This window comes from Crocodylus siamensis, chromosome 2 (assembly GCF_052110815.1).
Source record: "Crocodylus siamensis isolate JL-2025a chromosome 2, ASM5211081v1, whole genome shotgun sequence".
NCBI classification, from domain to species: Eukaryota; Metazoa; Chordata; order Crocodylia; family Crocodylidae; genus Crocodylus; species Crocodylus siamensis.
The window spans coordinates 59,712,769-59,734,958 of NC_143396.1; the positions used below are offsets into that span (position 1 = coordinate 59,712,769).

Sequence of the window (22,190 nt, forward strand, 5' to 3'; positions counted from 1 at the left end):
ATGATACTTCTAGTTAGCAACCTCCTAGTCTTCAGACAATCTGCACCCTCTGTAGACCAATTAAATAGTTCACAGGTGTTCACATTAACAGCTTTAACACAAGAACATGTTTACTTAAGGATCTTTTAAGTGTTTATACTAATAAAATTAAATACAATGTCTTTAAGAAACCAGGATTACTTACATGTTTTCAGTATTGGACTGCCTTAGCAAGAAGTGCAGTTATAAACCAGAATATCAGAACCATTTCTGTATATAAGAATGACAGGATGTTGTTACAGGGTACCTTTAAACCATTCTAAATCTGGATTCTTAGGCAGTGTTGAAGTTAGACCAGTTTCAGAGGAGTAGCAGGTGAAGCTGTAATACCGACATAATTATGACTTGCTACTAGAGGGCCTGGCAAACAGGATCATGGTCAGGAGCCAGGTTTCTATCTTTCCTCTGGGAAACGAACCCCAAAATTCATTGTGGCAAGCTCATAGAACCCAGGTACACATGTCCTCCCAGGATCCATGCTGTCATCACACTCAGTGCTAGGCACCCATTTTCCCTTCCCCATGAAGGAATGTGGGGAGCTGGGAAGGAAAGACGCATCCTTCCCTTTCAGATTTTCTTGGCTAGGGGACTGTTACCTGGATTTGGGTTATGCTCTGAGAGGAGGGATGTGTGCCCAGCCCAGGGACTTGGATTAGGTCATGTGGGGTCCTTGGAGCTGGCACCATGATTGAGAGTAGGTTCAGACTTCATATCAGGAGGCATTACTTTATGGTTAGGGCTGCCAGGCTCTGGAATGGGCTCCCAAGGGAGGTCATGCTTGCCCCTACCTTGCGGGTCTTCAAGAGGAAGTTGGATAGATATCTGGCTGGAGTATTATGATCCCAGTACTCATTCCTGACAAGTGCAGGAGGTTGGACTTGATCTGGGTGGGGTTTTTTTTTGAGATATGAACAAACATCCAAGATTTTGCTGATAGAACTGCATTTCCTAGCTTGCCCTAGTGAGTGTGCATGTTTACCAAGGATCTGGGTTTTCTTTTCACTGCAGAAAAACATGGATTTTCCTCTTTAAAGGACAAAGCTTTGGGTTTCCCCTTGCAGGCTGGCAGACTTCCAGCCTGCAAGGAGCTGCTTGGGTTGATTAGAGGCAGGGGGTGGCATGTGTATCTCCGTGCACATGCACATGTCCAGTATACAGCCAGGCAGGGTAGTGGGAGTGGCCCCTGCTGCTGGATAAAGGCAAGTCGATGACAATCAGTAGTTGGAGGTCCAGGGCTAGGGGACTGTCCAGGGGGCTGTGTGTGTTTGTATGGGTGTGCGCTCATGTGGCAGGTGTTTGTGGAAGGGGATGGGTGTGTGAAGGAAAGCGGATGCCTGCTAGTGCTAGGGGAAGGTGTCTGGGTGCTGGGACTGCAACAGGGCTGACAGAAGATGCCTTCCTCATCAGCAGGGGATGGGGGCAGAAAGGAGCTGTGTGGTTGGGTGAGCAGCACTAGGGCTGGAGCCTGTGTTTGCTGGAGCAGGGCAGCCAGGAGACTGCTTGTGGGGGAGCATGGCAGGCTGCCTGGTACAGTGCAGGAGCCCCAACCCAGGGTGAAGGGTGCCACAGGTCTTCCCTCCTCCCTCTAGCCCACACCAGGGCCAGATTTGCTCTGCTACCATCCGCATGAGCAGGAGCCACCACAGCTGTCACGCTTTGTCTAGGTTGGGACAAGATCAGCTGGAGGCCCCTTTGGCAGGGCTGGGGGGAGCAGGGGGTTGAGAGTCAGGAGTGAGGGGCACTTGGAGGGCTGGGGAGCTTTGGCTTGGGAGTGAGGGGCACCAGGTGGGGTGGGGGTCAGGTGTGCGGGGCACTCGGCAGCCCCAGAGGGCTGTGTGTCAAGAGTGAGGGGTACCAGCAGGGATGGAGGGCAGTGGGCTGGGAGCGAGGGACACCAGCATAGCCTGGAGGGCAGGGTACTGTGGGTTAGGAGTGAGGGGTACTGGCAAGGCCAGGGGTGTGCAGGTCAGGAGTTAAGGGCAGCAGCAGGGATGGGGGGCTGCGGGTTGGGAGTGAGGGGCATTGGCAGGGCTAGGGAGAGCTATGGCTTTAGTTTTGTTTTACATTTAATTTCTGAGGCAATAACACTTGTCAATTACTGTAACAGTTAGAAACTGCCCTCCCCCCACAATTATATACCCTCTGATGGGCATCCTCTTTCTTGGAACTGGAAATATGGTAATCTATTTGAAGGAACAGAAGTATGTTCCATAAATGCGCTGACAAGTAAAATATGGATCAAACAATTGTTAGCTTAATTTCTACTCATCTGTATCCACTAGCAAGTCTGGTTACCTTTGCATAGCTATTTGATGTGGTCATGTAAGATAATCATTGCAGATGGTGCATCTTCATAAATGATATTGCAACATCAAGTGAAGTTTTCACATGCTTAAAGTAAAATTCCCAACTCAACAGAAGCAAAGCATAATAGGTCATCCAAACTAGATGTAATGATCCAGATTTAATACCAAGCATTTAAAGTGTCAGATCATGACAAACATATTAACACCGTGATGACTTGAAAGAAGGAATTAAAAGAAAATGTAAGCAATTCTGTCCTGGAATACACATTCTGAATCAAAACAAGACTTCATCAAAAACTAAAACTAAACATATCTACGTGTTAGCACTTCAGTCATTGAAACTTAAATCAGGAAGTCTCTTGTCATCACCCATTTGCACTGAATATAGGTAGGTTAGTCTTATCAGTCATTAGGAATAGGAACACATGCCTGGAAAATGGGCTTTAGAAACATATACTTCCTATATAAGAAGTAGGTAAAACAGGTTCTGCTTTTCCCCTTAAGTAAAAATAAATCTCAGCCTTTTTAGCCTAACTCTATTTAGAGCCATTGGGCTTTCATAATTTTAGATGGTTTTTATTATATAATGTCATGCTCAAATCCACAGGGAAAGACTATTTTTAAATATCCCAACTAATGAAATGCTGATAGGCTTTTATCAAAAGCTTTTCTGGTCCATTCCCATGTAGCCATGAACAGTACAGTTGGGTATCATTTATACAATGGGGGACAAAAATCGTACTGCTGATAAAAGCTAGATAAGCCCTCCATATTCCATTAAACACTTTTTGCTTTGAATGTTGTGGGAAAGTCAGAATCATGTAAAAAAAAAATAAACAAAAAACCTAGCCAGGAGACGATACCATAATCTTGCCTCTGGGAGGGCTCATGATCAGCAGAGCAGCCTTATTCTTTACCAATTCATCTCTACTATATGCCAACTTCATTGTAAGATGGCAGGATAGGAATGCTAGAATAAATTACTTTTTATCTACTACCTTTGTAGTACTTAGTGAGCCTTATTATATATTACAATTATATTGTCTAATTGGGGCTGTTTTGTTTGAATTGAGTGAATGTGTGGATTTCTTTTTAATTCATGAATTTGGATACCATATTTAGAATTGTCCCAAATAGTAAATGATTTACTAATGGCCGTTTCATATACCAAATAGATGTACTCATAGGAACAAAAATAGTATCTACCACAGAAAACTAGTTCTACTGTTTTATTATACTTGATCTCTACTTATCTGCTTTAATACTATTAAAGAAAAAATCATTTTGATGTTTCAAATGGGATGTTGTTAAAAGGATGGCAGTAAGTCTTAGGAAGTGAAGAAGTTACAGAAGTCTGCTAACTAAACATTGCAACAGAATACTTAATCACACCAACAAGAGTAACTGTTCCTACAATAGTAATTTCTACACTGTAAATAAAACCTAATGGCATGCATTACCTAGGATCTAACAAGACATCATTTTTTTCCATTAAAACATAGATTTTTTCAAATAATGTTTCATGCAATAAAAAGGATAATATCTTTCCTAATTTTAATTCAATAGCACTTCTTTATGTATATTTATGTTGGACAGAGAATGGACATTTTTTTCTAAATGGCTATAACTTATATGTGAGATATTAATGTAATGGTTAACATAGGAATTTAAGATATAGTGTGTCTAAAACATATTGGATGTTTTACTTTCAATGAAGTAAGGAAGAACACAGTTTTGCAGTAAGAGCTAGGGATGATCAGAAAACAAGAAATCCATTTAATGAAAAACTAAATGATTTCTATATTTATTTTTATTCTATATTATACCAAAATTGCAAAGTTTCAAAGTTTGTTTTTTTTTTAAAGCATCTTGTATAACTATTCCACTCACCTGTACGATGTTGAAAATATGATGTTCTGAGTAGCTTAAATTTAAACAATATTTTTCAGTTTTTGGTTGGGAATTTATGAAAAATATGACAATATTCATTCAGAATTCCAAAGGAAACATCTACATCTGAATGAATATTGTCATATATTTGTTGTATATTTCAACAAATATACAAACTAGAAAATATTTTTTTCTCTAATTTGTATATTTGTTTTCAAAACATTAGACACAAAAAGTCTTCATTAAAAATCTTGTTATAATATCCTTTTCCCAGCAACAGAAGCTTTTTTTCACTGCTTAATTTTTCTATCTAAAAGATTTGCTACATGGACAAAACAACAAATATTTGATGACAGCAATGATACAAATCCAGTAGCATTATTTTTATAAATAACTTTTTTATACTACAGCATTCTCTGTAATCTACTGAAATTCTAAGCTACATTAATATTGTGTATCAGTTACTAATAGGAATGTATTTCCCCCATGGTAAATCAAATAATTTCAAGACAATATTGAAAAGTCATAGAGCTGTGCTAAAAAACAATGAAAAAGGCATAGAGACAAGCACAAACCTGTTCAAACCTATATTTCTCTCATATACACTTAAGGCCATCACTAGTTACTTGGTGCCTATTTACTTTCTTTCACAATTGTCTATCTACTTTGCAGGGAACATTCAATAATGGTCACCTTTGTGTACTGGAGTTTATTGCACCATAGTTTATTGCTCCCAGGCATGCTGCTTGCACGTTCAGTGGGGACTGCAGCACATTGCACTGGGTTAGGGCAGGCTCTGCTGGCATGAGGCACCAGGGGTCAGCCTGTAGCCTGGGAATGCCCCTCCCCCCACCCCAACTCAGCATGCTGCAGAGAGGCTGGCTGAGGCATGAGTGTACTTCAGTGTGGGGCTAGCACTGTGCCCCAGCCAGCCAGGGCAGTATACTGCTGTAGAATAAAAAACTCTGGAGCAGGATAGTACTTGTATTTACAAATACTATCCTGCTGCAGAATTAATTAGTTTACTGCAGTCTAATAGGTGTGCACATGTAGATGCGCAACATTTACTGCAGAACAAATTAGTCTGCTCCACAGTAAGTGTTTCATGTAGATGTGACCATTTGCTATACATTTAAACATAATAGTAAATAATGAAAACAGAGAAATAGAAGGAAATAAAAAATGCATGGAAACAAAAAAAGGATAGGAATAGGCATAGTGATGATCAGGGCATTTTGAATTTTCATCTGGAGTCTTTTCAATTGTAAAATAAAGTTACAACAAACACAGTTTCACTAAGGACTCAAAATATGATTCTATTTTTTCTTGCTTTACAGTGCTGTATTATCCCCACCGCCAAATACACACACACACCACCCACACTTTGCTGCGTGGGACAGAAATGCTAACAGGTTTATACTGTTTGCAACCTTTTGTTCTGATTCTACAACTCCTTTTGGGCAAAACCCTGTGTATGATCAGAACCCTATGCATGATGCAGGACTCAGAGAACCCAAGCCAGTACTTCCGTAAGAGAGAGAAACCTAAAGAATTAATGATCATTTTCCATGAAAACCTGTCTGATGAAACACTTCAGATTTTTTTTTGTGATAAGCTTCCCCCAAACAATACAATATTATCATTTTTTCTTAAAGGCGTTGACACAATTTTATTTTGACGTGCGCTATTTTCTACCAACTTTAATGAAAGCTGAATCATGCCTATCATGATGATCAGAGTGCATGTGAGTAATATTTTACACAACACTTCACCACTATTTTCTCTTTTATACCACAGAAAAAAAACTAAGGCTAAACTGATGCATGTAATCTTTATAGAAGATAACACTCACCTACAGTTAGTTGTCCAGTTAATTGTCCCATGTTATTTCTTGCATTCACTGTTACATTCCTGTCAGACTGTAAGACCAGAGGGCTATCCTGGGAAAAATATGTAAGGCAAAAAAATGAAAAAAGGATTATCATAAAATTAAGATAGAACTAGAACACACACATGACAGGAGAAGCAACTCTTTCCAAACAGGATATTCTTATTTAACATGAATAATTAATTCAAAACATTTTACATATCCAATTTTAAATGAAAGTTCTTGCTGCTTAAAATACTTTATTTTTGGAGACTAAGGTTGAAATTAATTTCTTTTTTTTTCTATCATGGCCATGTTTGGATGATAGGTATAAGCTCAAAAGAACTAATTGTTGCATTTTACATTAACCATAAGTATATATTTAGGGTATATGCTGTATTAATTATATCATACATTATATTATCATTACATTATTATCTTAGTTCAAGGGGCAGGTAAGTACTTCAGGCAGAGGGCTTCTCACAGAGTTCTGGCAAGCTATTGAGGGTTGCATGGGTAGTCCCACCCCTTGACAGGTACCCTGCCCCCTGACCACCATCTTGGGACCCAGAGTCGCACCTCTTGGCCCCAACCTTTGCTACTGGAAGCCCCTCTCTTCACCCCCAGAAATATTCCCTTCTGCAAGGGGTTTTGCCACCTCAGAACCAGAAGAACACCAAATTATATTCTAAAAAATCAAACATCTACAACATTCATTAATGATTTAAAAAAAATATTTTTGTCCTGATTTACATGTGTTTGTGTAGTGTGCATAGAGGTGATTGTATATAATAGCTTTAAATGAAGTTGTACTCTTATATACTCTGGGGGATGAGGGGGAGATTAGGTGTGTGGGGTGAGCGAGCATGTTGGTATGTGTGGATATATGGGGTGTGGGTGGGTATGGGGTTTGTTGGGGGAAATCATGGGGAGGATGGCTGGGGTCTGTCAGAGGGTGTGGGGTTCTGTGTGTATACCACTGCAAGGGGAGGTGTGGGTGTATGTGTATGGTTGGCTGTGCATGTGGGACTCACCCTACGAACACACACACTCTTCCTCTCCCTCCCTAATTGCACACACACTGTGCTTTGCTCACTACACACATCCACACACAGACTGTGTGCTTCACTCACCACACACACACTGTGTAATTTGCTCACCCCACACACACACACACACACACACACACACACACACACACACACACACACACACACAGTGTGCCTCCTTCATTATATACACTCTCTCTCTCTCTCTCTCTCTCTTCCCTTCCTTAATTGCTCTCTGTCTCTGTCTCTGTCTCCCTCTCCCTCATTACATGGACACACACACCTCTCCCACTCCTGGCCTCAGGGTACCAGCATGGCCTTATGCTCCTGCAGTCCAGTGATGCAGCCAGGGACCATGAGCTGCATGCAGAGAAAGCAGCGGCAGGCACAGGCTTTGGTACATGTGTGGGGGGATTAGGAAGCGGCTGTGGGGGGGTGGAGCCAGCCTGGTCTCTCCTGACTCCTGCTGGCTTCCCCTGGGTCCTACTGCCCCTGACGTATGCCATCTTTGATAGCAGCTAGGAGCACATAAATATTATTTTTCTAAACTTCTTAGGTGCCTTGTGAGCCAAATCTGGCCCGCAGGCCATATTTTGCCACCCCTATGTTATATACTACTCTCCTTTGGTCACAGCTAATCAGTATTATAACCTAACTTAAACTATTTGTCTTTCGTGTTAATACAAAATTGTTATTTTATTTTGCAGATGGAAAAAAAGAGGGAAGGAAGGTGAGCGCTTTCTAGCACAGCTATGGCCAAGCTACCTTAAGTACTACTAGCAGTCTACTCTGCCACCAAGGAACTCAGCAAGTCCTAACTGCAAGTATTCATTAAATTTCTTGGATGAGTTTTTCAGCCCATGTCAAATATCATGCTTCTCTGGCTATACTTTTAGCAGGACCCAAGATATTCAGTTGAAAGCTAGCCTAGCTATGCCTATATTATTCAGTAGTCTAAATTATAGGCACACATTGTTTCTTATCTCCTACATGTCTAAATCAGAACATTTTACAAGGACAGTCCTGGTTTTTCGTAGTTGTCCTTGGTATCCTGAGAACTTCTTTATGATACCTAAATCATCCCAATTTTTTTAGTTAAGCAGTTTAAGGTTTCATGTAAAATTTTGCATAACTTACTGCTATTTTGAAACCCACCCCCCCAACAATTACCACACTTTTACTCTCATCAGTTATCAGGCACAATTATCTTTGTATTGTGTCAGTAGCTCCTCAAGGTCAAAGCTTGTCTTATCTTGTCAGAATGCATCATCTTGTTGCTACTATGGATTCAATGAGTATATAATCAATAGGCGTGTGCAAAGTGGGATCTATTTGATTTGGATTTGGATTTGGATTCAGACTGAATCAGGGACAGTGATTCAATTTGTTGATTCAGATCACTGTCCTGATTCGATTAGCTGAATCTGAAGATTTGATGCTGATTCTGAGAATCAGCAATATGGACATAGACACAGCTTTAAATGTTTTTTCTTCATACCTTGAGGTATCAGCACAGCTTGTGAATGCTGAGATGCTGGAGCACATGGAGTGTCCCACAGGAGTGGGGTGAGGGGCCCTCCATGTGCCAAGCATGGAACCAGGAAGTGAACTGGAAGTACTTCCAGTCCAATTCCAGGTCCACTGGGAATCACAAAGCCCACCCCCCCTGCACCTGCCTGGCTTGGCAATAAGCCATGGGGGGACCCCAGGTGCCCATCGCCAAGCCAAGAGGGTTTGGGGGGGACCCCTGAATGCTCTCTGGCAGACCCAAAAGTGGACCGGAAGTGTTTCTGGTCCATTTTCAGGTCTGCTGCTGAGTGTGCTGGGGAGCCCCTTGTGCTTCTGTGGGATGCTTCATCTGCCCCGCCACTGCAGCATTCATGAGCCACCTGCTACTTAGAGGTATGTAGAAAAAAAGTTAAAAGTTGTATATATGTCTGAATCACTGATTCTTTCCAAATCTCTCCGAACCAATTTGGACAGTTCTGAATTGGGCCAAATCTCCACTGATTTGAGTCACAGACTGAAGCTTCGCACAGCCCTAAGAATCAAGTCACTGTAAAATCTTTACTTTGGCTTATCAGAGTAGGGGGTTGAGAAGGGAACTGTTTGATATTGTCATCTAAAATACAGAAATGGGGGAAGCAGCAGAAATGGGGAAAACGGAAAACAAAGCAGCAGAGTCCAGCTGCTTTTTACCTGTGGAAATCAAAGACTTCCAAACAGGCCAAAACAGGGATCTCATGAATATTGTATGATCCTGAAAGTATATTTTTATTTTTTAAAATAGATCATCTCATGTGTGGAGAGCAAATCCCATAGGGGAAAAAAAAGACTTTTAGAAAAAATATTTTCCTAATGATCTTCTTTATCTAAATTTATAATGTTGGGGTCTGCCTCGATCAGTGATTCTCAGCCAGGCTGCTGCATCACTCTAGAGTGTCTTGACATCCTTTCAAGAGTGCTGTGGGGTGCCATACAATGTGCAAATATGATTCAGAACACGCCCTCCCCCACTCATTTCAAAGAGAAATGCATTGTGTAGAAAACTTTCTGACCTGTTGTGGTCTTTCTAAGTTTTTTGCAATAGAAGAATAGCTCTGTTTTTCTAGTCAAAAATAAGTGACAGTGAAGAGCTGACACACTCTAAGGGGTGCCTTGAATCTAAAAAGGTTGAAAACCATTGGCCTAGATGAACAGCTCAGTGGTGATGAAGATGGCATTCTATCAGTTACATTTGACAAGAATGGAGGAGCCTTATCCAGGGTTGCCAGCTATCCATAAAGTTTAAGATGGTTAGTAAAAAAATCAGGCTAAAAATGCCTATCCTTAAAATCCATTAAAAAGTTGATCCATTGGTAAAAACTCCAGCAGCCAGCATGGATTGAAGTTTCATGGTGGAAGCAGCTGGAAGCAGTACTGAAGCAGAGACAGAAGACAGCAGTGCCACCTGGTGTCTGAGTGGGAGTGTAACACCTTGAAGGGAGCTCTTTTCAGGACTTTGTAGACCTCTCCCTGCTCCAGCGTGTACTTTTGCTGTTGCTGAGTACCATCTGGCTACCTCTCTTTTAATACTCCTCGGTTGCAGGTAGGTTTCTTTTGGAGTTCCCAAATCCCAGCATGGAACTAAGTATTGCGGGACAGTCAGGGAGGGCAGAATTGTGTAGGCTAAAGGCACCTGTAGTAAGTTTTTCTCTCTTTCCAGAAAAGTTTATCTTCCTTTTTCCCACCTCCCCAACTTCCTTTTCCCCTCATTTTAGTTGGGAAGCACTAAAGGACCCAAAGTTTGAATGATGAATTAGAATTAGACTTTAATTTAGCACACCTCCCTCTGACCTTTCATTTGGCTTTCCTTTATAATAGAAATACTCTTACTGATTTCCCCCGATTTTTAATCTCAAAATGTTAGTCAGTCTATAGAAACATACTCTGACCTAATTTCTAGCATTGTAAATATGTTTGTCTATCACTGGACTATGCAACTACCTTACTTAATGGCTTGCCAAGCAGCTTGCCCTCATGGAGCTTGGCAGATGAAAGGTGCTGCTTGGCTTGTCCATTTTTCCAGGTGCAGAGCTATAACTGTCTGCAAGACACTGTGTTCAAAGCAACAATTTGAGCTGAGACTATGACCATATCAAGGGACGTATCAGCAACAAAAGCAGCTGCTAGGGATATTTTTCTCAGCACTAATTTGATTTCCGCGTCCCTTATGGACCTTTGAAGATCATTAGCCCAGGCAACTGCTGCTCTGGCAAGAGGTTGTAGTAAAAGACAGCTGTGTGGCTGACACCTCAAAAATGTATCTTTAAAAATCCCTTTTCTTTCTGCTTAATTAATGACAGACGAGAAAGAGCCTCCTTATCCAGAAAAACCAAACCCTTACCATGACAAGTTATTTGCATCTACTTTTCTTTCTGAACTGAGAACCTAAATTTTGGAATTTACTGAGGCAGCCTTTTGATTGCTTAGATTTCTCAGTAACTTTTTCTGATTAGAAGGGTTCTTCCCTCTTACTTAACTTTATCTTCCCTCTTACTTAGAAATACTTGTCTTTCCTGTTAGTATTTCTCTACTCCTCAACTTTCTTGGGATGGTGCTCTGATTACAAAATGACGACTTAGAATCTTCACTACAGTGTCATGAAAATATCAAGGTACAAGCCTGTCCTGAATCTTTACTCTTCTCACTCCACCCTGGACAGCTATAAGCCATCAAGAATAAGGAAAAAAATGAGGACATCAGTCTGTATTTGAGATCATGCATCTTACGCATGTACTCATAGGGTGAAATCCTGGCTCACTTGAAGTCACTGGCAAACTCTCATTGACTTCAATGGAATTAGAATTTCACCCATAGGGCTTAATAGAAGGCTTTGGTGGTTTTTTGGTCCATTCTGTCTAAGGACAGAAATTCATAGAAGTTAGTGTTTGTAACAGTCTACTGAGAAGGGCCCTTGTGAGGGTCAATGAACTTATACCTGTATAAGGCAAATGTGAGATGAAACCTGTGCTAAGAAAAAAACCTAAATGAGACCTTGAATGTGCTAAGGTAGGATCACTCTCTTGAAACCACTAGACATGCCATTTTTTTTGGTGGGCTTTTAATGCTCAGTAATGGATATGATAGTTCACAATATATGAGTGTAGATAAAAGTAGTCAGCTGAAAGTTATCATCAAAATATGATCACTGAGCTTTTCCTGTGAAAATAAAATTAAATCTACATTTCAAAACAAATGACACAGAACAGAAAGACAGAAGATTAATTCCCTCATCCATTCAAATTTAGGAGAATTCTATCAGTGGAAAAATACTTTAAAAAACTCACACAGAATTGGAACTATAGCGTAGTTACTCATATGTGATTCATAATGTATCTAGGCTGCCAAATCAGGAGCTACTGAAAAGTACATTAGTAATAATTACATATATTGCAAGGTATCAAAGAGCCTTAGATGATTCTTGACAAGAAAAATCTTTACAGCTTCTGAAGAGAGAGGTTAAACACTCTACAACTATTCCAGCTCCATGATGGTGACTATACAAATTACTCTTTCATAAATGGTAAGAAAAAGTTGGAGTCAGGTCATGACTCCTTCTGGCCTCTCCCATCCATTATTAGTGCATCAGGGGCATACAGACTAAAAAAATACACTCTATATTAAAAAATATTCATATTGCATGAAAAATTTGCTTTGATCTTCCTACATAGAATGTTGAGAAGGAACAATCTTTAATAAAGGTCTCCATTATGGTAATATTATTTTTTGGGGTTTTGAGGCTACTTAAACATATGCAAGGAAAGACGTGATAAAATAGGGCCTTCCCTAACTCCCCAGATAACATCTTCAGTAACAAATTCAGCCTCTGCTCATTCTTGAGTTCTGCACATATACCTTCTTATCACAAACTGGGACAAAAGCCATCTGAACAGGAGAGGTGGGTTCAACTTCCTCCTCCAGCAGACAACAATAGACAAATGATACATGTAGGGGAGCCTCAGATGACACCTACCTAAAAGGTAGCAGAGCATACCTTTGGGCATTGATGGGCACTCCTCACCTTGATGGGCATTTTTGGGAGGCACTGTGTTTTTTAAGGCCCACTTTACTTTAGGTTATTCACTGTCAGACACCAATTACTGCCAAAGTCTATTGCCTAAAGTCTAAACTGAAATCCGTAATGATCTTGAATGCATGTAAGAAACAGAAACTGGATATTCCCACAGGTTTTCTTAGGGCTTTGTTACATATCAATGTTGGGTGGCTTCTGGAGCTCTTGACCCAGAAGTGAACAATTATTTGGGCTGCAGGTCCACTTAACTTAATAACTTTTGGTGAGTTTTTGAGGGCTAAGAGGGGAGGGGGAATCAATCCTATCCAGCCCACTGGCCTGCCAACTGCTGCTGGGAGCTTGAGAAGGAAGACTTTATCCTGCACCTCTCTGCTCTGCTGCAGCTGGGGCCATACCAGGTCATACAGTGCAGATTACTGTGCACCCCCACTTCCACCCCCTTCTGCAGCTGAGCTTCCTATTGGTGCTGCACAGTCCTGGCACCATGGCTACTGACAGCTGGGCCTGCACAGGACAGGATGCGATGCAGTGTGAGTAGCCGCTAAAGGCAACTTCTATCCCTGATCTAGCTGGGAGCATGTGAGAGATGGGTTGGAGATGGGGGTGGAAACATGAAGCTGGGAGGCAGAGAGCTAGTGGGAGGGGTGAATAGGGAACAGGGATAGGTCTAGACTCTTCTCAGTGGTGGCAGATGACAGAACAAGGAGCAACAGTCTCAAGTTGTAGCAAGGGAAGTTTAGGTTAGATATCAGGAAGAATTTTTTTACTAGGAGGATTGTAAAACACTGGAGCAGGTTACCCAGAGAGGTGTTGGAATCTCGATCCTTGGAGGTTTTCAAGACCCAGCTAGACAAATCTTTGGCTGGGATGATATAGTTGGGGATGGTCCTGCTTTGAGCAGGTGGGTTGGACTAGATGACCTCCTGAGATCCCTTCAAACCCTAACTTCCTATGATTCTAAGTTTAAGGCAAAGTAGACTAATTAATTTTGCATTAAAACATCTCTGTCCACACATGCGGACTATTAGGCCAGAGTAAACTAATTGACCCCACCATAGGTTAGTACTGCCACGTACAAGTACTGTCCTATGGTGGAGTAATTTACTTTGCCACAGTGCATGTGCAGATGCTGACAGGGCTGGCTGGGGTGCAAAGGTGCTTCTGTGTGGGGACTGCTTGCTGCTAGCCCTGCATGGAAGCACTCTTGTGTCCCAGCCTGCCCTCCACAGCATGTCAAGCCAGTTTGAAGCAGTCCTGTGCTGTCAAGCTGACCCCTGGGGCCTCCTGCCAGCTTTGGCTGCTCCACCCTGGCTTAGCATGCTGTGGTCCCAGATGCACATACAAAAGGCATGCCTGGGAGCAATAAACTCTGGTTTGAATTGCGCTGGAGTTTATTCAGTCACTTTAATAGCGCGTATGGGTGTGCGCAGCATGTACAACATATAGGAGTCACTGTACTCTGTACGCTTGTTCTGAGATTACCTGTATGTGTAAACCTTTTATAGGAATAATTTCTTGGACAGTGCAAAACCTATGAAAACCTTTTAAGTGGAACAGGTTGTCTTATCCACATGAGGATTTTATTTGTATTCACTTCCTCCATTCCTACAGCAGCCAATCCCTTTAGTGTAGTACTGGTTTCTCTCAAGCATTTGGCCTGCTTCAGGCACAACAAACAACTTGCTTTAAAAAAATAAAATCTAAAATTTTTAGAGAGAGATTATTTAAGGTTTTATTCCCTCGATAAATGATTTCATGATTCAAATACCTTAGCAAGTAAAAGTTCTGAATCTATGTGAAGGGTGGGAGGGAGAGGCAAACTACTGGGACTATTTACTGAAAGTAGATATAATGAAAGTTAAACTTTTACACTATGGCAGACTTGCAGAGAGAATTTTTCAAACAAAAAATAATTTTCTTAGATTCAGACAGCAATATTTTCCATTTCCCCAAATGGTTATGAATGTGTTTGTGCCAAACTAATGCAGTAATTCTGATTTAGTTATTTTATAAGGTGCATTTTTACCCTGTCTCGTGTCAGAGTAAAAACTTTTCATCTTTCAGTCCTTTTTTCTTGCTCCCAATGTAGTGAAATTATAATCTTGTATTTCTGGCACATGCAACAAGCCATGGAATGATATTAAATTGAGATAATGCTTTGATACCAATACAAGAAGTGATACTTCACAGAACCAAAGGTGAGGTCTTAAATAGAACATACTTTTAAAAACATAATTTATCATCAGCAGAATATTTGGATGTCTTTTGTGTAGTGCTAGCTAAGTTTGGCAGTCAGAAGACGTGTTAAATAGGTACAGGATATATCAGAGTCTATACTGCCTTTAACTAAAAGCAACATGACAGGAATGCAGGCTCCTTCTCTTCTTTAGTCTTTCTATTGAGTCTTTAACAACATCAATGTTTAATAAAATCAAAGGGATTACAGCAGAGATGTGGAGCTTAAATTGAAGCATGCAGATAGTTTATTGAAGACAATACTTGAAACGTTAGATCTAAAAGATTTCAGTACAATACATTAAAAACAAACTAGCTATATCGGATCCCACTGTCGTCAGGTTATTTACCTGAAACAATTTTGCACTTTGAGTTTGATAGGCAGGGGACAGTTAAACTATTAGGTATATACAGAAATAGTTTAAAGGCTCTCATAGATTTAAATTTAGTTACAAATACAAGAGATCTTAAAAAGCTACAATTCCTTTATCTTTTCCTGCAGAGCAAGGTTAACCTAATTAAAATTAATGAACTTCCACGGGTACTTTATTATCTTTGACTGACATTCCTGCATATTATCAACATATGACTAAGGGAACTGAAATGTGGTCATAAGAAAATTACATAGTTGCAAATAAATGAATAAATAAATAAATAAAATATCTATACAGAGTGAAGGGTTTGGGGGTGTGTTAATTTGAAATTATTACACTCTGTTTTCATGAGGATTATGAAACTGGCTTTTCACAAAAAAGTCCTGTGTTTCTTTATAAGTGCTTTCTGTTTCAAAATTTGAATCAAGTCTATACAGAGCAGATGCATTTGAACAATTTGAGAAAGAAATTACACGTTTCTATGATTTAAAAAACATGTTAAAATATAAGATAGATAAATAACATTGGAGCTAATTCTTATAATACTTTTTGAAGTATGCTTCAAAACCACTGCAAAATTTTGTCTATTCATCAGGTTTTTAGTAAAGTAGGGAATTTGAATATTTGTTTTTGAAATTATACTTTGCTGAATTAGGAATGTTAGACTAGTATGTTAGATTTGCAAACAGTCTAACCAACCTGGACATTTATCATGCCTGTCAGATCTTACGCTGAATTGGACTCACTGATACAACAGCAGAGCAAGAAATGTTGCCCTTTCACACGCTCCATCATAAATAAATATGTCCTGCCACTTAAAACAGACATTTTTCATAACTCTTTTACATTTGGGTTAATATAGTTAGGACCAAGCCTAACACCCGCTGAAGTTGATGAAAACACTGATTGATTGAAAGGACATTGGTTTGGGCCCTTCCTACTGCAAGCTCTCCATGCTTTCCAGTTCATGTACTTCATAGAAAAATATCTTGCTGCTTTTTGAGTCTTCAGTTGCACTTAAACCAGGCTTGATTCATAAGCCAAAGATTCCTTATAAATTCAAAACGTAATTTCACAACCATATTTCTCCTTTCCTCCTTCTTTTCCTCCTCCTCTACCTTCTCCTCCTCCTAAGGAGACAGTACAACATTCAGATGGCTGGTCAGGTATAACTAGGCATCACTATGCATTCATGTAATATAACAAATCTACTAGCTGTTAGGTCATCACAATTATGCCTCTGCTGCAAGCAATAATTACCTGGATGTTTTTCTTTCCAAAATTAACATAACACCAGAGCAAAAGGAAATCATTTGTTATTACCGGTACAAAATCTATGATACAATTGCACTATAGATATGACCACTTGATTGACCAAACTATTTTGACCATTTTTTCCTCAAAGCAGTTAAAAAAAAAAAAAATTGGCACCAAAATAAAATGTTTAGGAGGAATAAGGTAATTTATTTAGGTGTGTACATTTTGGACTCATTTTTTCTGGGATGAAGGACAAGGGAACTTACTACCATTTAATTATTATATCACAGTATAGAACTGACATAGTTCAATTTTTATTTATGAAGTCTTTTAAAACTATCATGAGGTAATTATCCGAAAGGGCAGCAGTGTATTTTTAGATGACTTTATAAAGAGTCATTTTATTAACAAGCTCTACTCATAAGCAATGATAGCAGGATTCACATTTGTTGCCAACTATTCAAGTGTTTTAATATGTTTGGACAGATTTAGAGTTACCAGTACGGTAAGTTAATTAACTCACCTTTGAAGGGTATGGCCAATATCCACCCAGGAAAACTAAAACAATTTACATTTTATATTTTGACTCCATTTATTTAAATAAATCACTAGTTTAGGTAAGATAATGTACTTACCTAATGTAGTTTAGGTAAGTTAATGTACTATATACTATGAACTATTATTTTGTACTTTAGCCTTAGGACACACTTAATGAAAAACAAAACAAGATATAATATATGTTCTGTCTCAGTGAAACAATGTTACAATGGTGGATACAGCAGGGAGCTCCTTCAGCATACCTAGCTAGCTGTATCAAATTTATAGGACAACTTTAGTTAGTTGATGACTAAGCATTCATTTTCTGTTCAAAAACATTTTTATATCTCATAAAATATTAACCTATAACACAAATATTTAAACATAGCTTCTAGATCTGAGCAGTAGAAGTATCTACTCAACACTACTTGAGGGCTAGAGCCAACCTTTTAAGATTGATGGACTTTGATTTGTGGTGTCATGACCCTTGGAAGACCAATGCCTATCAGGGGGTGAGATTATACATTACAATTAGATCATGTTAAGAGCACTGAAAACTTGAATGATGACATATTAAGGCGCATTTACTAGTGGTAATTGCCATTTAGGTATCTTGAAGTTAAGCCACTTCAGGCTAGGATTATCTTTGAGCTGTGCTAGTTTGATTAATTTAACTGCTAGGTTAACTGTTCACCTGAGAGAGAACCACCAATTTGCAGTTCTTCAGTATCTGAGGAGGTGCTGCTCCTAGGTGGATTAGCTGTCATCCAGGGGTCTATGGCCCCGGACTCACAGCTAGGAAAAACCAGGCAATAGGTGGGTGGGGATGGGATGAGAGGGGAGAGAGGGAAAAGGGGTGCAGGGATTGGGGGGGGGTCAGCAAGGGGAGGGAGACAGATTAGGGTTGCATTTAGTGATTTTTTGATGTCTAAAAGCCATGTAAAAGCCACTTAGATGGAGGCAGACTAAGATTGGTTCTACCTATTTATTCCTTTCTTTCGGATATTTATCTTGCTGGGGTGATCCGACCCCAGCTGATTTCCTGCCCCTTGGGCAGGGGGCTGGACCCGATGATCTCATGAAGTCCCTTCCAGCCTTAATGCCTATGAAATCTATGGCTATATGAACAAAAGTTGTTCAGTAATTGTCTTTGACTTTTCTTCTTTTTACACATCATTTTTGCAGAATCAGGTTTGTGTAAATATTCAGACAAAACCTAAAGTCAAATTCATTCATTCCACAATTACAAGACTGATCATCTACATAATTATCACCAGTTCCATAGGTATGAAAAGAATCAGTTCATTATCTTTTCTATATACCACCCTAATTAAATGCTTAGTAATTTTTATTATTTCTACCATAAAATTAGGGTTACCTAGAGTTTACAAAACACCAGATTTTCACCTAGATCACTAGCCAAAGGAAAACCAAAGCAACTGGAGGAAAGCTACTTCATAAACAATACCAACATGTCATGAACCAAATGATGGGTCTCAAACAACTAAGTCCAAGAAATAAGATATTTCATTAGCCAATGATGACTTTGCTAATTCAGTAAAGTCACACCAGATGACAAAGCTAACATATTTAACAATTTCTTTGCCTCCATTTTCCTGAGCAGGGACCAGAACAGTCACCCCCCCCTCTGGGCCCCCCTCAGGCCCCAGGGGAGGCACACCTAGGCCAAGGGTTAGTGAGGAACTAGTTAGGGAACTTCTGGAGGGACTGGATGTATTCAAATCAGCTGGTCCAGATGATCTCCACCCTAGAGTACTGAGGGAATTAGCTGAGGTCATTGTGGGACCCCTGGCATGGCTTTATAAGCACTCATGGTGTTCTGGTGTGGTGCCGGAGGACTGGAAGAGGGCCAGTGCGGTTCCCATCTTCAAAAAGGGGAGGAAGGAGGACCCGGGAAACTATAGGCCAGTTAGTCTTACCTCAATCCTGAGCAAGCTTTTTGAGAGAATTATTCTGGCACATGTTCACGACGGCCAGCAGGGGAGACTATGCTTAGGGGCAACCAACATGGATTCATTAGAGACAGGTCCTGTCAGACCAACCTGGTAGCCTTCTACGACCAGGTCACCAAATCCTTAGATGCAGGGGTAGCAGTGGACATAGTCTTCTTGGACTTTCGGACACTTATATTTGTTTTAGATTCACTGATTGGGAGAAAAAGCAAATTAAAACTTGAATGCTCAAAACTACAGTGGACAAATGCTGGTGAACATATAAAAGGTAGACATTTTAACTGCCAAAGAAATGAAGCAGACAAGTAGAAGCAAAAGTTGGTTTTAAAATTAATTTCACATTTTTTATCTCACCTTTTTCAAACACAGATTTCACCTTCATGGTTTCTTTTTTTAATAATTATTTATTCATGTTCAGGAGGTGTAGTAACTACATATTTCCAATGGATAAACTAACTATTATACAGCTGGGTGAGCTTTTTCCCTCTAATTTTAGTTTGTGAAAGCTTTTTATCAATACATTTAGTTGGAGTACATGAAGTTATTTGCTGCACGCAGTCTATGATCATGTAGCTTACTTTATGTAGGTCAGAAGCAGCATGAGCAGACATTTCCCAGTTCTGGGAGCCTCTCTGAGAATACACTGTAAGTCCGGGTGAGAGAGGGGTAGGCATTATAAGGAGGGGTTGTGGGTCAATGGGTGGCATTTGGCAGGATTAGGGAAGGATAGTGGACCTGCAGGGGATTATGGGTCCATGGGAGTGGTGTCTGTCTGGGGGTGGGGGTATAAAAATGGCCTGTTCAGGGTTGGGAGGGTAGGAAGAGTGCAGGATCAGGGCTGGGGCAAACATGGAGTTTTCCCAGGCCCAAGATAGTACTCCAAATACGTGCAGATGTTTGATAGATTGGGCTAATGCATTCCCAATCTAGGTTAGCTCACCTACTCAGAATGATCCTGCCATTTTTGGTCTGAATTAATCCACTCCCCCTCCTCCCCATATTTGCACCGATTGGCATTTACAAGCTGAATCACGGATCAAAAGGAATTCATCATGAATGTAATGAATAATAATCCTAGTTAGGTCAATGTAAAGGTGTACCCTTAGAGTCTGGCTGCCTAATTTGGATTAATTTACAAGTACTAGCACTCTTATTCCCCTGTGGGGATTAACTCCATGGAGTTAGTAATTTCACAGAGTTACTATTATCAGATTCCTAAACTGGTTTTTAGCCCTAATCTTCATCTAGGTTCTTCCCTCTTTCTTGATAATCAAATAACTATACTGCTGCTGCCCCCCTCCCCTCTTTTCTCCCCCACATATGGTTGGGGGATACTAGGCCCCTTTCCATGCAAAGAAGAAAAGTAGACTATTGAGGAATGGAGAGCTGTTAGTGCAACAGAAGTCTAAAAGAGCTACAGAAGTAGCTTTCTAACCAACAGAGGTTTGAAGTTGTGGAACAGCCTTCCAGAGAAGTAGTGGGGGTTTCATGATGGCAAGTGAAACCAGGGGTATTTGGTTTCAAGATGGTTTTTGGAAGGAACATTATGACTGTTGCATGCAACTGCAGGGAACTGGACTTGAATCAAAGGTGCCTTTAAGTCTTATATCAATTTTGGACTGGACTCTGTGCCCTGAGACACTCCCACAGTGACAAAAAATCTGAAATGACTAAGGGTGAACTCAAGTGTCTTTATGGAATGCCAGAAGCTTGGAGAATAAAAAGGATGAACAGGCTGGCAGATAGGAATTTCTGTCTCAGCAGATGTGTTACAAATAGATCCAGTCAGATGCTCCTCCTCCTTTATTCAGCATTGATGATGCCACAGCTGGAGTACTGTGTCCAGTTCTGGGCACCGCATTTCAGGAAGGATGTGAATAAGCTCGAAAGGGTACAGAGAAGGGCAACCTGTATGATCAGGGGCCTGGAGGATAGGCCCTATGAAGAGAGACTCCAGGAACTGGGTTTGTTCAGTTTGTTCAGAGAAGACTGAGAGGTGACTTGATAGCAAGTGAACAAGTATGTTAGGAGTGAACACCAAGATCTAGGGGAAAAGGCACCCCTTGGGAGGATGAGGACCAATGGGCACAAACTAGTTGAGGAAAAATTTAGGCTAGATGTAAGGAAAAACTTCTCTGGTATCTAGAATCTGGACACCAAACAGAGGTGGTGCAGTTGCCATCCCTGGAGTTGTTCAAGAGGAGGTTGGACAAAAATCTCACTGAGTTTGTCTGAGCCCAATAACCTCTTGCCCATGGCAGGGGACTGGACTTGATGATCTTACGTCTTCTTTCTGGTCCTTCCATTCTATGGTGAATGATATTTTCTAGGTTTGATTATAGCAATACGACACAATTAAAACCGTATCTTTAAGAGTTCCAGCTGTTGCAAAATATGACTTATTTATTCAGCAGCACAGATGGCAGGTCCAAGGTTTCAGTTTAAGCCTTCAATGCTTGCATTATGGGACTCGCTGAAATCATAGAAATGTCTGAACTGGATCAAACTAGTAGGTCTTTCTGTACTCTATAATCATTAATGTTTAATGTCTCTGCACAGGAACCTGTACCAGTTACTCCATGGGACCAAACCCTGTTTTAGGCTGTTTTTGGATAAACTGTATATAGGGAAAGCCTCTTAAAAGTTAAGGCAGAGACGCTGTAGCCTGCAAGTCCTGGATTTACTTAAGAATATACGAATGTAAGCTTGCATTGTTTAAAATGTAAATTTCTAGCCCTTACAGTTTTACAGAGAAAACTGAAAATATGAACCAAAAATAACTGATGCAGTTATTTCTAGATGAATCTGAAGAATGTTTGATACACTAAATAGGAGAAGTGCAAATGGTTCAGTGTCTCAATAGACTGTTAACTCCTAGACTGACATGAAAGGCAGCCAACAAATGCTAATCTTGCAGTGCACTGTGTAATAGCATACTGCAGACAGGTTGGCCAAAGACCCATTCAAACATAAGTCAGCTGCTGTTGCAAGTAACTAGAAGGCCATGAGTGGTCACCTCTGATTCTCTGGGTAGGAAAGGGAAAATCTGCAACACTCTCAGCTTCATTTGAGAAGATGGTTTCCTCTT

General features: G+C 40.3%; 1 protein-coding gene across 1 annotated transcript in view; it reads right to left on the minus strand.

Annotated features, from left to right (window-relative positions):
* The window catches only part of SGCZ (sarcoglycan zeta), a 1,118,440-nt gene that overhangs the window by 189,839 nt on the left and 906,411 nt on the right, over positions 1 to 22,190 (minus strand). Inside the window, exon 4 of the mRNA XM_090035994.1 lies at positions 6,088 to 6,175. Coding sequence (XP_089892120.1) covers positions 6,088 to 6,175 — 88 coding nt within the window. The remainder of the gene's footprint in view (positions 1 to 6,087; positions 6,176 to 22,190) is intronic.